Below are 15,422 nucleotides of genomic sequence, written 5' to 3' on the forward strand. Positions count from 1 at the left end.
CTGCACTCCAGCCTGGGCAGCAAGAGCGAAACTCTGTCTCAAAAAAAAAAAAAAAATTAGCCGGGCGTAGTGGCATTAATCCCAGCTACTCATGAGGTTAAGGCAGGAGAATTGCTTGAATCCGGGAGGCAGAGGTTGCAGTGAGCCGAGATCACGCCATTGCACTCCAGACTGGGCGACAAGAGCCAGATTCCATCTCAAAAAAAAAAAAAAAAAAATAGCGTCAGAAAAATATCATCCTTGTATGCCATTTTCTTCATTTTATTGACATTTTGCCCGACTTTTGTCTTTGTTTCAGGGAAATCGTGGAACACATGGTCCAGCACTTTAAAACACAGATCTTTGGGGATCGGAAGCCCGTGTTTGACGGCAGGAAGAATCTGTACACGGCCATGCCCCTTCCGATTGGGAGGGACAAGGTAGGCTCCCTCGGGTGCCCTTGGTGGAGTAATGTACGGTGAAGTAAAGCTCACCCGTGTTATAAAGTCCGTCATGCCTGTTCTCATACACGAAACCATTTCACCGAGGAGGAGAGAGCAGCTCGTTGCCATGCGCTTAGTCCTGAGGTCCATAAAAACTACCTTCTTTTTTTTTTTTTTGAGACGGAGTCTTGCTCTGTCTCCCAGGCTGAAGTGCAGTGGCCAGATCTCAGCTCACTGCAAGCTCCGCCTCCCGGGTTCACGCCATTCTCCTGCCTCAGCCTCCCGAGTAGCTGGGACTACAGGCGCCCGCCACCTTGCTCGGCTAGTTTTTCGTATTTTTAGTAGAGACGGGGTTTCACCATGTTAGCCAGGATGGTCTCGATGTCCTGACCTCGTGATCCGCCCGTCTCGGCCTCTCAAAGTGCTGGGATTACAGGCTTGAGCCACCGCGCCCGGCCAAAAACTACCTTCTTTGTATTGTGGCTTTCAGTGATAGGGGTTTAACTTATCTAGGTCCTGACACAGATACAGAGAACTTGTTGAAACCACCAAAGTTTCAGTACAAAGTACACAAAACACAAGCCACAAACCGCCGTCAGACAAGAGCCTAGAGTAAGCACCAGTATTCTAAAGACCTGCAGAGGCCAAGCAGGAAGATGGCTTGAACTCAGGAGTTCGAGGCTAAGTGAGCTCTCTCAGTGCGCCGCGAATTCCGTCCTGGGTGACAGAATGAGACTCCATCTCCACAGGAAGGTCTATGGAAAAGCACGTTCATGTAGGGGTTTGTGAGAGAGACATGGCAGTGAGGCCCAGTTAACATTCTGCTCTAGCCGGTGACTCATCTGAAATTAGAATGATGGTGATTAGTCAACCCAGAAGGAGTGGGTATATTAAAATGTCACCTTCTTTTATTACCTTTATCCTTATCATGGCTTTATTTAAAAAGTAATAAAGTTTCTGCCCAGAAGTGTCACTTCTTGGGAGTGTCTTTCAAAAAAACAAGTGTGCTGCTCCAGAGTGATACGGATGTTATTTGTAAGTAGAAGAAGAGCAGAAACCGGGCTCAGACATAGTCTTTATAGGCCGGGCGTGGTGGCTCACGCCTGTAACCCCAGCATTTTGGGAGGCCGAGGTGGGCAGATCACAAGGTCAGGAGTTCGAGACCAGCCTGGCCAACATGCCGAAACCCCGTCTCTACTAAAAATATAAAAATTAACTGGGCATAGTGGCGGGTGCCTATAATCCCAACTACTCTGGAGGCTGAGGCAGGAAAATTGCTTGAACCTGGGAAGCGAAGGTTGCAGTGAGCTGAGATTGCACCACTGCACTCCAGCCTGGGCAACAGAGTGAGACTCAGTCTCAAAAAAATAAAAAATAATCTTTACACATACTTTAAGAAGCGAACACATCAGAAACCAGGAATGTAACAACTATGAGAATGAAAGGCTGATTCCCTCTGGGAACAACGTGCACAGTTTGCTTTTGCAACCCTGAGTCCCTGAGAAGGAAGCCAGCTCGGTGTGCAAAGGGTCTCAGATTGCTGCCAGGGATGTCTATTTTAGTGGGAGAGCAAGGGGCCTGCTAGCAGCTCTCTCTACAGACGTTCAGTCTTCTTCCTTTTGCTTTTGAGACAGGGTCTTGCTCTGTCGTCCAGGCTGGAAAGCAATGGTTCAGCCATGGTCGCCGTAGCCTTCAATTCTCAGGCTCAAGCGATCCTCCCACCTCAGCCTCCAGAGGAGCCAGCTTTTCATTTTGATGATAATCTTGAAATGAATAAGCTCCTTTCAGCCTTTCTGGGTGGTCAGCAGGGCCCAGCAGTCTCCACGCCCAGTGATGCCCCTCCACGTCGCCACGCTCTGACAAGGCGAGAATGTGCTGTGGCTGAGCAGAGGCCGAGTTACGATATGGGGCTCTGCAGAAAGTGACCTTGTGGCTGTAACGGGACGGTGGTCTGTGCACTGTCACCGCCAGCCCAGGGTGATGAATGTTGGGTTTCTCAATGGGAGCGAGTCCTAGACCAAACGCCCATCAGTTCAGCGTGATCACCCCTTGCCAACCAGCGTGCCGTGGAGTTGAAATGCAGTCATTTTAAAGTTCTGTGCTTAATTTGCATTTGTTTTTACTTAAGTTTTATAAGAAAGACAAGCATGAGGAGTTTATGCACAGTTTTGTCTGTACATATTTATATTTACACACAGGGCGGGCATCAGGGTAGTTTTTCTGAAAAGGGGCTTGGGGAGTCTATATGGTATTTGATATTTAAATTCGAGACCTGTCTTTGTGGAAATTAACTGCGCACACACTCTGGGGTAAAACTAGATACGAGTGTGAGGCCTGGCTCCGCCCTTCCTGTGGTGGGACCTGGGGCACCTCAACTGGCCAAGCCTCAACTGCCTCACCTGTAAAACAGAGAGATGGCAATAAAAACTACTTCCCAGGGGCTTTGTGAGAGTTCATTGAGCATGTACATCCCTGCCCCGTGCCCGTCCCCTGCAGCCCCAGATGGTGCATCTCCCACCAGCCCGAGCCGGTGCCCGTGCTGCTGGCCCCATGCCACACGTTGAGTAGCGAGGGTTTAAAATTCTTTGTTTAAGGCTAGGTGCAGTGGCTCATGCCTGTAATCCCAGCACTTTGGGAGGCCGAGGCAGGTGAATCACTGGAGGCCGGGAGTATGAGACCACCCTGGCCAATGTGACTAAATCCCATCTCTACTAAAAATACAAAAAAAAAAATTGGCCAGGCACGGTGGCACACGCCTATAGTCACAGCTACTTGGGAGGCTGAAGCATGAGAATCACTCAAACCCGGGAGGCAGAGGTTGCAGTGAGCCAAGATCACACCACTGCACTGCAGCCTGGGCGACAGAGTGAGACTCTGTCTAAAAATAAAAATGTAAACAAAGCTTAAATTGCAGAGCTGCAGATTTCTGGCCCTGGTCTGTCAGCCTTGCTGATGGTCAGAGTGCTTTTCTGGGGTGCCCACATGAGTCCTCATACGTGCAACCCTACACCCACTAGGCGTTCACTCCCTCTTAAGTTTCATCCCAACCATCCTTGTTCTTTTGTCAGATGAAAAGCTCAGGTTGGCTGGGTGCGGTGGTTCACACCTTTAATCCCAGCACTTTGGGAGGTCAAGGTGGGCGGATCACCTGAGGTCAGGAGTTCAAGACCAGCCTGACTAATATGGTGAAACCCCGTCTCTACTAAAAATACAAAATTAGCCGGGTGTGGTGGAGCAGAACTGTAATCGCAGCTGCTCCGGAGGCTGAAGCATGAGAATCGCTCGAACCCGGGAGGTGGAGGTTGCAGTGAGCTGAGATCGCACCACTGCACTCCAGCCTTGGGCAACAAGAGCGAAACTCCATCTCAAAAAAAAAAGGAAAAAAGAAAAGCTCAGGTCCCAGAGGGCATAGAGAACCTACTCGAAGCCACTGTGTTCGTTAGCGTGGGGGTTCTCTGGGTGCAGACCACGCTTCTCCTACTGGTTTGGGGGTTCTGTAGGATCTCTGCGGGGTGCAGAAATTAACCCCTTCTGTCTGAGAGCCTGCGTAAGGAGGTGTCCCCATGCCCATCCTCTCGCATCATGTCCCAATGTCATCTTTGGGTTTTCTCTTTTTTCTGTGAAGTACTTTTTCGTGCCGCACTTGTGGTAAGAGCGGAATCGTTCTGGTGCTCCATTACCCTGGAGGCTCGTGGGGACTCTGGCAGCTCTGGCCCAGGCCTCTGCGCAGAGGGCCCGTGTCACATCGCCCTTACACACGAAGCTCCTAAATCTCCTACTGCAATGTTAGCCTGCCTGCCTTCATCCCAGCCCCTGTGTGGAAAGAGTTCTCCCAGGCCCGGGAGACGCTGGGACCGCCCAGCCGCACTCCCTCACCTCCCAGAACTGGAGATGGAGACACAGGAAACTATACAAGTTGATCAGCATTTGGGGTTGAACTCCTGGGTCCTTTTTTGAAGGCATGATTTGTGTCATCTGTTCTTGACTCTGGGTCCAGCCCCATAACTCCCCTTGTCGGGGCCCATGGAAGGTCTGCAGCTCCCTGGAGCTTCTTTGCTCAGTTGAGTAGAAAATTTAGAAAGGTGGCCAGAAGGAGCACCGTTTAGGAACATACGGAGACAACTATAAACTCCCTAAATAACAAAAGGCAGGTGGCATTGGCCTGGAAGGGATTCGGCTGGTGGAAGGTGAACCTGAGAATGTATTCCCACATCTCCCTGAAGGATCAAATTCAATGTCTGGGTTGACACGGTCTGGGAGTGGTGGTGGACAGCACAGGTGTCTCCTTCCCAGAAGGAAGTTAGGGCAGACCCACAGCTCAGATCAATAGTAGACCCTGCCTGGAAGCAGCGTACCTTGGGAGAAGACAGCCATGCACAGAGTTCTCTGTTGAAGGAGATGGTAGTTTGGCACTCCTGCCTGTCCACCTCTGTGCCCAGCTCAGCCATGCTATGGCCACAGGTGTGCCTGGCTGTTGCCTGCTGACCTGGGGTGGGAGTGTCTGGCAGCAAGGGAGACCAAGGGCTCCTGAAGCAGTGAAGCTTCTGCACTTGAAGGCTCGGGTAGAGAAGGCAGGGGGCGAGGAGAGGCCTAGGAAGCCATGGGGGGCTCCGCTTGGGCAGTGTGCGGCGGGGAGCCTGCTTAGCCTGGGCCTGGCCCAAGCATCTTTGGGGCTGACCTGCTACCTCTTGGGGCCAAGGGTCCCCTCGAACGAGCCAGGTGCCTTGACTTGAGCCCACCCCAGTACAAGGTGGTCAGGAAGTGGTGTCGAGCGCTAGCTGAGCAGCCACTCCCTGTACCTGCTCTGTCATCTGCCAGGTGACCTTGAATTCCTACTACACTTTGCAGACATGATGGGTGGGACTGGTTTTGGTGCTGAGGTCTTTTGGGGGTCAGTGATCTGCCTTTGGAGAGCTGCTGCCCTGCAGAGTCACAGCATGCCTTTAGACCTCAGCGCCTGGCACATTTCAATAAGACGTGAGCTGCACAGCCCCTTGTGGGAGGGGAATGTGGTACGCAGCCTGGCAGCTGTCTCTCAGCCTGGGCTCAGCAGGTGTAGTGGGTGTGGTCGCTCTTCCTGCCGCCCCAGGGAGGCCACGTCCAGGTCGGGATCCTCGTGGACAGCCAGACGTGCCACGCCTGCAGCGCCTCCCTTGCCCCTCCTCAGCGACAGTGGACAGGGAGGCCATGGGCTCAGCCAGGGCCATAGCCAAGCTTAGTGCAGGAACAGCCTTTTGAAAGGTAGCTGTGCCTCTGTGCCTTCTCCCTGGCTCCATACACAGTTTCTTTGTGCTCTTTTTTTTTTCCAGACAGGGTCTCTCTCCGTCACCCAGGCTAGAGTGCAGTGGCACAATGTCAGCTCACTGTAACCTCCACCACCCGGGCTCAAGTGAGCCTCCCACCTCAGCCTCCTGAGTAGCTGGGACTACAGGCATGTGCCACCATGCCCGGCTAATTTTCTTTTTGTAGGGACAGAGTTTTGCCACTTTGCCCAGGCAGGTCTGCAACTCCTGAGCTCAAGCGATCCAGCCCGCCTTGGCTTCCCACAGTATTGGGATTACAGGCGTGAGCCCCGGGCCGGCCTCTTTGCATTCTTTAGAGTGCTGTTTTCCCTTTGTTGTTGAGTTGTGTGATGACACCGAAATGGGAATGACCCCATGACAGCCCTACTTCTCTCACCCTGAGGATTTCTGGACAGGGAGGCCAGCTTGTGGGTTTGGCTTGTCTGGGGAGATTGGATGTCACAGCTGCCTCCCCATGCTCCAGGCCCTGGATCGGAGTCCTAGGCTGACATTTTCTATTATCCATGTTCAGAAAATGGCAGTTGGGCCACTCCCAGATGGCAGCACTGCAACACAACTGACGACAGTGCCCTGTGAGGTGGGTGGGGCCACCTACTTGTGCCCTTGTGTGCAGGAGGCCAACGGAGCCACCTGCCCGAGGCAGCCATGCTGGGAGTGACCTTCAGATGTCGTGTCATTGGGACCGAGTGCTTTGGGCTGTTGAGAGGCAGCAATGTCTCAGGTGTGGACCACCTGCTGCTGGCAGCCCAGACGCACACGGGGCCTGTCCCTCAGAGAGCCGCGTGCCTCCTGCCCTCATGGCATGAACGCCGTCGTAAAATCTCCACGCGGCCCTAAGCTGCTGCATGTGAGCACCAGCCAGCCACCGTGGACACGGGATGGGCAGACAGTTACAGAGCCTGGGGTGACTCTGGTGTCCTTTCTCTGCGGGCCAAGCGGAGGCTAGACCACAATACATTTACAAATTAGAGTGTATTTTGCTGTGAGAAAATAGACCCCTTGGAATTGCCCCTCAGTTTTGACTACAGAGGTTTTTGAAGGGTGGCGTTGACAGGCGTCCGATTCGTGCCAGGGCACGGCACTGTAGGCTGGATGCTGAGTGCTGTTGCCGCAGATGTGCTCAGGCCTAAAGTACCTCCTGGCCCGGGGCGTGTGTGAGATGGAAATGCACGCACTCTCCTACTCCCAAGCTTACTCCACCTGCACACTGTGACCTGGGTGTGCTGTTTCTGGCCAAGGGGAATGGCACTCCCTTCTCAGTGACCGGCCACTCCTGTTGGGACCAGGTAGCTGCCAGTCCGAACTGGATCGTCCCCCGCATGCCCAGCCAAGCCCCTGTTCCTGGGCCCATAGAGACTCTGTCTCCCTTTCTGAAGTCAGACAGTTTGACGGGGGCACTTGCCCCTCATAGCCCAAAGAGGCTGGGTCAGCCCCTCCAGAGCTGTTTCTTTAACTGACAGAGCAAGACTCCTTCTCAAAAAAAAAAAGAAAGAAAGTAAAGGGGGGAACCAGTGAGTGCAGGAGTGCCTGCCATGTTGCCATGTTACATCAAATGTGCATTTTCAGTTACTGTTACTTGTGTATGATTTTTTTAGAATTTTATTATGAAGTACCACTAATGAAAAAGAAATATATATACAATTGACCTTTGAACAACAAAAAAGGTTAGTGGTGCTTTATTAGCCTGCTTTCATGCTTCTGATAAAGACATACCCAAGACTGGGCAATTTACAAAAGAAAGAGGTTTGGTTGGACTTACAGTTCCATGTGACTAGGGAAGCCTTGCAGTCATGGCGGAGGGCAAAAGGCACTTCTTACATGACGGCGGCCAAAGAGAATGAGGAAGAAGCAAAAGCAGAAACCCCTGATAAACCAATTGGATCACTGTCACGAGAATAGCACGGGAAAGACCAGTCCCCATGATTTAGTTACCTCCCTGGGTCCCTCCCACAACATGTGGGAATTCTAGGAGATACAATTCAAGTTGAGATTTGGGTGGGGACATAGCCAAACATATCAGGCACTGATCCCCCATGCAATCAAAAGTTCATTCATAACCTTTTTTTTTGTTTTGGAAACAATTTCTCTGTTGCCCAGGCTGGAGTACCGTGGCACAATCACAGCTCACTATAGCCTTGACTTCCCTGGCTCAAGCGATCCTCCTATCTCAGCCTCCTGAGTAGCTGGGAGCACAGAGATGGGGTCTCCCTATATTGCCCAGGCTGGTCTCCAACTCATGGGTTCAAACTGTCCTCCCACCTCAACCACCCAAAGAGCTGGGATTATAGGCGTGAACCACTGCACCTAGCTGTGTATAACTGTTGACTCCCCCAAAACTTAAACTACTACTAATAGCCTATTGTTGGCCAGAAGCCTTACCAATAACATAAACTGTAAATTAATATGTCATATGTATTATATAGTTTATTCTTCTTTCTTTTTTTTTTTTTTTTTTTCCACTCTGTTGCCCAGGGCTGGAGTGCAGTGGTGCTCTCTCTGCTCACTGCAACCTTCACCTCCTGGGTTCAAATGTTTCTCCTGCCTCAGCCTCCCAGGTAGCTGGGATTACAGGCACCCACCACTGCACCTGGCTAATTTTTGTATTTGTTTTGTTTTGTTGGGTTTTTTTTGAGATAGAGTTTCACTCTCGTCACCCAGGCTGGAGTATGGTGTCATCTCGGCTCACTGCAACCTCCGCCTCCCGGGTGATTCTCCTGCCCTGGCCTCCCGAGTAGCTGGGATTACAGGCCCATGCCACCATGTCCAGCTAATTTTTTTGTATTTTTAGTAGAGACAGGGTTTCACTGTGGGCTGGGGTGCTCTCGAACTCCTGAACTCGTGATCCGCCTGCCTTAGCCTCCCAAAGTGCTGGGATTACAGGTATGAGCCACCACACCCGGCTGATCTTGTTCCTTTTTATGGCTGCATATTATTCCACAATGTATGATATGGTTACAGCTAGTTTCTGTATTTTTGGTAGAGATGGGGTTTTGCCACATTGGCCAGGCTGGTCTTGAACTCCTGACTTTAGGTGATCCACCTGCCTCAGCTTCCCAGAGTGCTGGGATTACAGGCATGAGCCACTGTGCCTGGCCCTATATAGTTTATTCTTACATTCTTAAGCTGGAGAAAAGTTATTTAAGAAATCATAAGGTAAAGAAAAGATACTTACTATCCATTAAGTGGAAGTGGATTATTATAAAGGACCCCTCTGTCTTCAAGCCGAGGAGAGAAAGGAGGAGCTTGGTCTCGCTGTCTCGGGTTGCAGAGGCTGAAGGAAATCCATATATAACTCCACTTGCGTAGTTCCAACCCATGTTTTTCAAGAGCTAGCTATGTACATACATTTAAAGAGTGGTATTAAACCACATCCTGTACCCCCCACCCAGGCCCAGCTGTTCCCTCCTCCCACCCTGAAATCCCCCATGGGCCGAGCCTTGATTGCATCCTCACCCCCTGCCACCTGCTCTGCTGTCCTGATGACTTGAGTGAAGCTGGCCCTTCCCTCTGTTGGTTTCCTCAGCTGTGCTGTATCCCCTGTGCGTGTGACTCTGACTTCCGGAAGGAGTCGTGCTGCGGTGCCCTTCTGTGGCTTGCTGCTTTTCTTGCTATTCGATGTTTGAAGTCCATCCAGCTGGAAGGATTTGCTCGTTTTTCCTCACCCTCATCTTTTGCAGATGGTCCTCGGGGCACGGCCAGTTTGGGGCCGTCGGGCACGACAGTGCTCTGAGTGCTGGTGGGCATCTGCCAGAGCCAGCCCAGGCCCAGGTGGAAAGGGTGTGTAGCTGGGACCCAGGTGGGCAGGTGACATCTGCAGAGTCTGGTTGTTGCTCTGTGAGGTTCAAACAAGGTGTGGCAAGAAGCCAGGCCCTGAGCGACAAGTGTGAGCAGATGGGAGCTGGGCATGGGTATGGTGGGCAGTGGGCGAGCAAGCGAATGTGCCTGGTGCCACCAAACAACACTGGGCTGGGGCATGCCGGCAAGCAGGGTTTGTGGTCCTGAATCAGGGAGGGCACCTCAGGTGAGCGGAGCAGAGGCAGCAGGCCCTGGGCAGGGTAGGAGAGGCTGGTGCTAAATACCTGGGGCCCTGGCGTCACACATGGAGTGGGAAGGCCTTCGGGGTCCAAATTCCATCTCTGCCCTTTCGTGGCTTTGTGGCCTTGGGCTATTTTTTTAAGTCTGGGTTTCTGCGTTTTCATGTATGAAAAGTGGTGAGTCGGCCAGGCACAGTGGCTCACGCTCGTACTCCCAGCACTTTGGGAGGCCAAGGTGGGAGGATCCCTTGAGCCCAGGAGTTCGAGACCAGCACAGGCAACATGGTGAAACTCCATCTCTACAAAATAAAAAACTAAAAAATTGGCCAGGCGTGGTGGCTCAAGCCTGTAATCCCAGCACTTTGGGAGGCCAAGACGGGTGGATCACGAGGTCAGGAGATCAAGACCATCCTGGCTAACACGGTGAAACCCCGTCTCTACTAAAAAAAAAAAATACAAAAAACTAGCTGGGTGAGGTGGTGGGCGCCTGTAGTCCCAGCTACTCGGGAGGCTGAGGCAGGAGAATGACGTAAACCCAGGAGGCGAAGCTTGCAGTGAGCTGAAATCCGGCCACTGCACTCCAGCCTGGGCGACAGAGTGAGACTCCGTCTCAAAAAAAAAAAAAAAAAACTAAAAAATTAGCCGAGCTTGGTGGTGTGCGTCTGTAGTCCCAGCTACTTGGAAAGCTGAGGTGGGAGGATCCCTTGAGCCTAAGAGGTCAAGGTTGAAGTGAGCCAATATTGCGCCACTGCACTCCAGCTGGGGCCACAGTAAGACCCTGTCTCAACAAAAGTGGCGAATGAATTTTCCCTTGCTGGGGTCACTGGGCATGTGAGGATAAAGTATATAACATCCGTAACCTGTCACGTCGGTGTTCCTCAGACACTGGGAAGCATTATCAGCAAATAGCAAAGTTGCTTCACGCGTCACCTGAGTGGGCTTGTGTATGTCCACGTATTTGGAGGTATGAGGCCCAGATCGCGATTTAACTGCAGGCTGTGAGTAGCGGAGTGGGGTTTGCAGGTGACAGCAGCATGATCTGGCGTTAGGTGCAACTTGTGGGTGAGGGAAGGGGCCATTCAGAGACTGGGGAGGAGGTAGTGAGTTCATTGTTTGAGGGTGAAACAAGAGGATACGTTTTCGACCACTGTCAGTACGCTGGCCACGGCCACACGTGACTGTACATAAATGAGTAGTTTAAAATTCAGTTCCTTGGTCATATTTCAAGTGCTCCATAGTCACATGTGGCCGGTGGTTGGCTAGAGGCCTGGGCAGGGACTTCCTCACCCAGGAGCAGACGTCTGGAAGCCAGCCACTGCTGGGCTGCGTCCTCCCTGGGGCTTCGCAGGAGGGAGTAACCTTGTGTGCCTTGGATCTTCGCAGGTGGAGCTGGAGGTCACGCTGCCGGGAGAAGGCAAGGATCGCATCTTCAAGGTGTCCATCAAGTGGGTGTCCTGCGTGAGCTTGCAGGCGTTACACGATGCACTTTCAGGGCGGCTGCCCAGCGTCCCTTTTGAGACGATCCAGGCCCTGGACGTGGTCATGAGGCACTTGCCGTCCATGAGGTGAGGGCGCCACACGGGACCAAGGGTGGGGGAAATCCGCTGCGGCTCCGAGGGTCCCCTGCAGGGTGAAATCTGTCCGAGGAACGGCTCATTCTCGGAACCAGGGTGGGAATGGTCACGTAGGTTTTCTGTGATGAAGATAACACACATGGTGCTAAGGTGGAAACAGTGTTAATATAAACATAAGTCACCAGCATTCTCGGCCTGGCCCGAAAGTGTGGCCTCCCTGTTTGTGCGCACATTGGTGCCTTCGTGTTCCGCGCAGCCCTCTGCCCCCAGCACTTTTCTGCTCCTCTCTGGCCCTTGCACTTGGGACTCGTGATAGGAAAGTCATGCTGTTCCCAGTTTCGTGCTGCACACGTGTCCGCAGCTCTGGGGACCGTCACCGCTGCTTTTTGTGATTGTTGGGGACGTCTTTCTTCTCAGGATTACTCTTTTACCACAAATTGCCACGCTTGCGATTGCTGGGAGAGGATGTAGGGACAGTGTGAGGGCTCCCAGTCGGCCCGGTTGCTGGGCAGAGGGTTGCGCTAATTTCCTGAGTCCCCCGCTGTTGGAGGAGCAAGGCCAGCTCAGCACGTCAGCCCTCAGTTTCTTGCCCCGGAACACCTGCCCTCACACTGGTGCCTGGGAACAATTTGAGTTTTCAAGTTTCGTCTCTTTCGAACCAAAGCCTACACCGAAACAAAGCCCCACACTCACACACCCCAGGACTGACCAAAGCTTTAAGAGTCCAGGAGAGCGTTGGGGCTTCCCTCATGGAAGAGAAGGTGCTTCGAGGTCATGTGTAAGATTTTTAGGGGACCATGGTGTTCTCAGTCTTCAGGCATGGGAGGAGGTGACCAAATACAGGACAGGCTGTCGCTCCCAGCAGGAACGCACCTTCCCCCACGTGTAATCTGTCTCTGCTTTGAACTATCGGTAGAGGAAGGCCGTAGGTATGTGGAGAAACAGTCTAGAAGGATGGTTGCCAAAATGGCATCTACTTTTTCAATATGGAGTTGCAGAAATGACTGTGATTCTTTTCTGAATTCCTTTGGATTACTTCCATTCACTTTATAATCAGGGCGGAAACTGCCGTTTTCATTTTGGGATAAGAAGAGCAGCCGAGGCAGGATTATTAGCGCGTCTCAGGTGGAGAGTGAAGGGGCCATGGGGGTGGTTGGGTCAGCGCAGCCCACAGGTAGGGAGTGCTGAGGCCCACCGCATGTCTTCCCTTCAGCATCATTAGTGACGGCGCCTCCCGGGCCACCAGACCCCTCGGTGCCCATGCAGCAGGCGAGGCTGCTGTGCTGGAGAATGTGTCTGCTTCAGTCGAGTGGCTCCAGTCCGGCCAGCACAGCATCCCTCCCAGGCCCGGAAGAGGTTGTGAAGCCCTCATGCTGGCCCTTCCACCTCCTGCGGGGGAGCCCACAGCAGGCAGCTCGGGGCCTCGGAGCCTGCCTGGGGAGCCCGCGGCTAAAGGAGCTGGCAGATGCTGGGTCATGTGTGGACAGCCACACGGCCAGAAGCGGCACATCTCCCCACGGCTGAGGCTGGGCCTGGCTGCGGCTGGCACCTGGTAGGTGCCCACTTGCACCTGCGCTTGGGGACACCGGCCCGGTGAAGTGAAGAGTAGACAGTGAGGACAGTAAGGCGAGACAAAGCCAGGACAGGGAGCCTGGACGAGAAACACACCAGGTGCTGGGGGTTTGTGCTCCACCTGTGCGGTGCGTTTAAACATCTTTCACCATTCCCCAGTGAGGCCACAGGTCCCCCAGCCTGCTGCCGTTACAGCGTCCCGCACAGCAGGCCATGTACACAGGCTGGAGTGCCGCGTAGTAAACTTGGATTTAAAAGGAGGGGAAACGGAGCTCTGATGAGGGTGTGGTGGGCACAGACAAAGCCCACCCAGAGGCCACTGTTCCTTCTGGAAGACGCATCTGACAGGTGGTGGGGTGGGGTCTCTTGGTTCCAGGTACACCCCCGTGGGCCGCTCCTTCTTCACTGCGTCTGAGGGCTGCTCCAACCCTCTTGGCGGGGGCCGAGAAGTGTGGTTTGGCTTCCATCAGTCTGTCCGGCCTTCTCTCTGGAAAATGATGCTGAACATTGATGGTAAGCAGTGCCCTGGGATCTTCACTGCAGGGCAGGGCTGGGCATGGGCTGGGGGTCAGGACCCCGGTGGCGGGGTGGCTTGTGGCCAGCTCCACACATGGCCTCTGTCAGAGCCGGCGCTGCTGCGTGACACCTGGCTGGTCTCACCTGCAGTGCTGGGTGGGTTAGGGCAGTGGCTCTCAGGCCAGTGTGGAGCCGCCAGGAGGTCGCGCCCTCAGAGGCTGTGGTCAGGGGCTGAGGCGGGCCTGAGGATCCCGCTGTTCCGTGCAGGACATCTGCTGCCCTCTCTGTGAAAAAGACGAGCGTGAAGTCCAGCGAAAAGGATTGGTCTTCTCATTTGGGAGTTTATTATTATGAAAAGCTCTAGAAAGGAATGAGAATTCGATCTTGCTCAGTTATACATTTATTGAAAAAGAATTACATAAAAGGGAATGGTGAATTTCAGAAATATCTCCACCAGAAGGTCCCCAGAAAATCCTACCACACTGTCTTCTTTCTCAGAGGGTGTCGCCCTGACCAGAGGGAGGGTCAGCAGCTCGGGCCTGAGCTTGTCACTGCTGGCCTGCCCGTCTCTAGGCCCGAGGCTGGCCTCGGTAGGGAGTGAGAACCCCGGCCGGGTGTCCCCACCATGGCTGGCCTGGCCTGTGAGGCCCCTCCAGGACTATGGGCCTGTCCAGCAGCCCCGCAGTCATGCTTAGGCCTTTGCCTCTGTCTTTTCTCGCCTACAGTGTCGGCAACAGCATTTTACAAGGCACAGCCAGTAATCGAGTTTGTTTGTGAAGTTTTGGATTTTAAAAGTATTGAAGAACAACAAAAACCTCTGACAGATTCCCAAAGGGTAAAGTTTACCAAAGAAATTAAAGGTAATGAACTGTCCGAGCACACCTGGCTAAGGGCTGGGAGGCCCCTTCCCGGTCTGCCTCCAGGACCGCATTTTGCGGTTCTGGTTCTTATGTGCGTTTAGGGAGATGGGGGTGGCGGAATTTAGCCATCAGATGAAGTAGCACGGAAATGAATTAGACCCATTTCCCCGAGCAGGAGTGGGCGTTTCCTAAATAAATACAACCCCGTGGGGTGGGGGTGAGGTTGAGTTTGGGGAGTCAGTCACGTCTGAGTCATGATATCAGGACTAGAAGCAGCAGCGCGGCTGTGATCAGCGTTTCATAACGCTGGAACCTAGGATGCATTTTCTTTTGTTTTCATTTAACTCTACACAGCCCGGCAGGCATCTGTAGCCGGTCAGCCTGCTTTCTACTCCCAGAAACTCAGACTGGGGGGTCTGGGACTTGTCTGGGGTCCTTCTACCCATCAGCAACAGAGTGGGTGCCTGCCCCTGGCTCCACAAACCCTGCCTACTGAACCCGTCCTTTTGGAAGGCCATTTGCAGGGCCATCCGCAGTACCCCGTGTTACCACAATGACCCACGGGGGGCACAGAATAGCACGAGGGTGGACACCCGATGCTTTAAGCTGAGCCTCCCCCCCACCATGGGGTATTCTTGTAGGTGAGATGGACCCAGCTGGGGTGGCCTGGGGGTGACCTGTGGGTCAGCCTCCCTAGGGGAGCCCTGCAGCCCTCTGGAGCCCCCTTAACTTGAGTCCGCAGCCACATTCCTATGAAAACTGATTCTCGGGAAGTGGCGCTTGCACTCAGGTCGGGACAGCCCAGACGCTGATGCCTGTGTTCTGTGTCCCCAGGTCTAAAGGTGGAGATAACGCACTGTGGGCAGATGAAGAGGAAGTACCGCGTCTGCAATGTGACCCGGCGGCCCGCCAGTCACCAAACGTAACACGCCCTTCCTTTCAGACTCTCTTGGCTGGGGCCCCCAAGGTCACCCCGATGGGCACACTCTGGAGCCACGATTCTATGCCCATTCTCCGGAAAGGACCATTTCGTGCTGTTTTTCAATCCTAAAATTGTCCCTTACATGGCTCAGTAGATTCCAAACTTCACCTAAGTTTGTGAGGCGTCTCCTGCCGTCACCGTGCAGAGGCCCTGGCTGCC

General features: G+C 53.3%; 1 protein-coding gene across 4 annotated transcripts in view; it reads left to right on the forward strand.

Annotated features, from left to right (window-relative positions):
* Nucleotides 1-15,422, forward strand: part of AGO2 (argonaute RISC catalytic component 2) — a 119,847-nt gene that overhangs the window by 67,002 nt on the left and 37,423 nt on the right. For all 4 annotated transcript variants that reach the window (XM_050800235.1, XM_050800236.1, XM_050800238.1 and 1 more), the window contains exons 3-7: nt 299-419; nt 11,143-11,324; nt 13,282-13,418; nt 14,147-14,281; nt 15,116-15,203. In XM_050800235.1, the coding sequence (XP_050656192.1) occupies nt 299-419; nt 11,143-11,324; nt 13,282-13,418; nt 14,147-14,281; nt 15,116-15,203 (663 nt within the window). The remainder of the gene's footprint in view (nt 1-298; nt 420-11,142; nt 11,325-13,281; nt 13,419-14,146; nt 14,282-15,115; nt 15,204-15,422) is intronic.

Source organism: Macaca thibetana, chromosome 8 (assembly GCF_024542745.1).
Source record: "Macaca thibetana thibetana isolate TM-01 chromosome 8, ASM2454274v1, whole genome shotgun sequence".
NCBI classification, from domain to species: Eukaryota; Metazoa; Chordata; class Mammalia; order Primates; family Cercopithecidae; genus Macaca; species Macaca thibetana.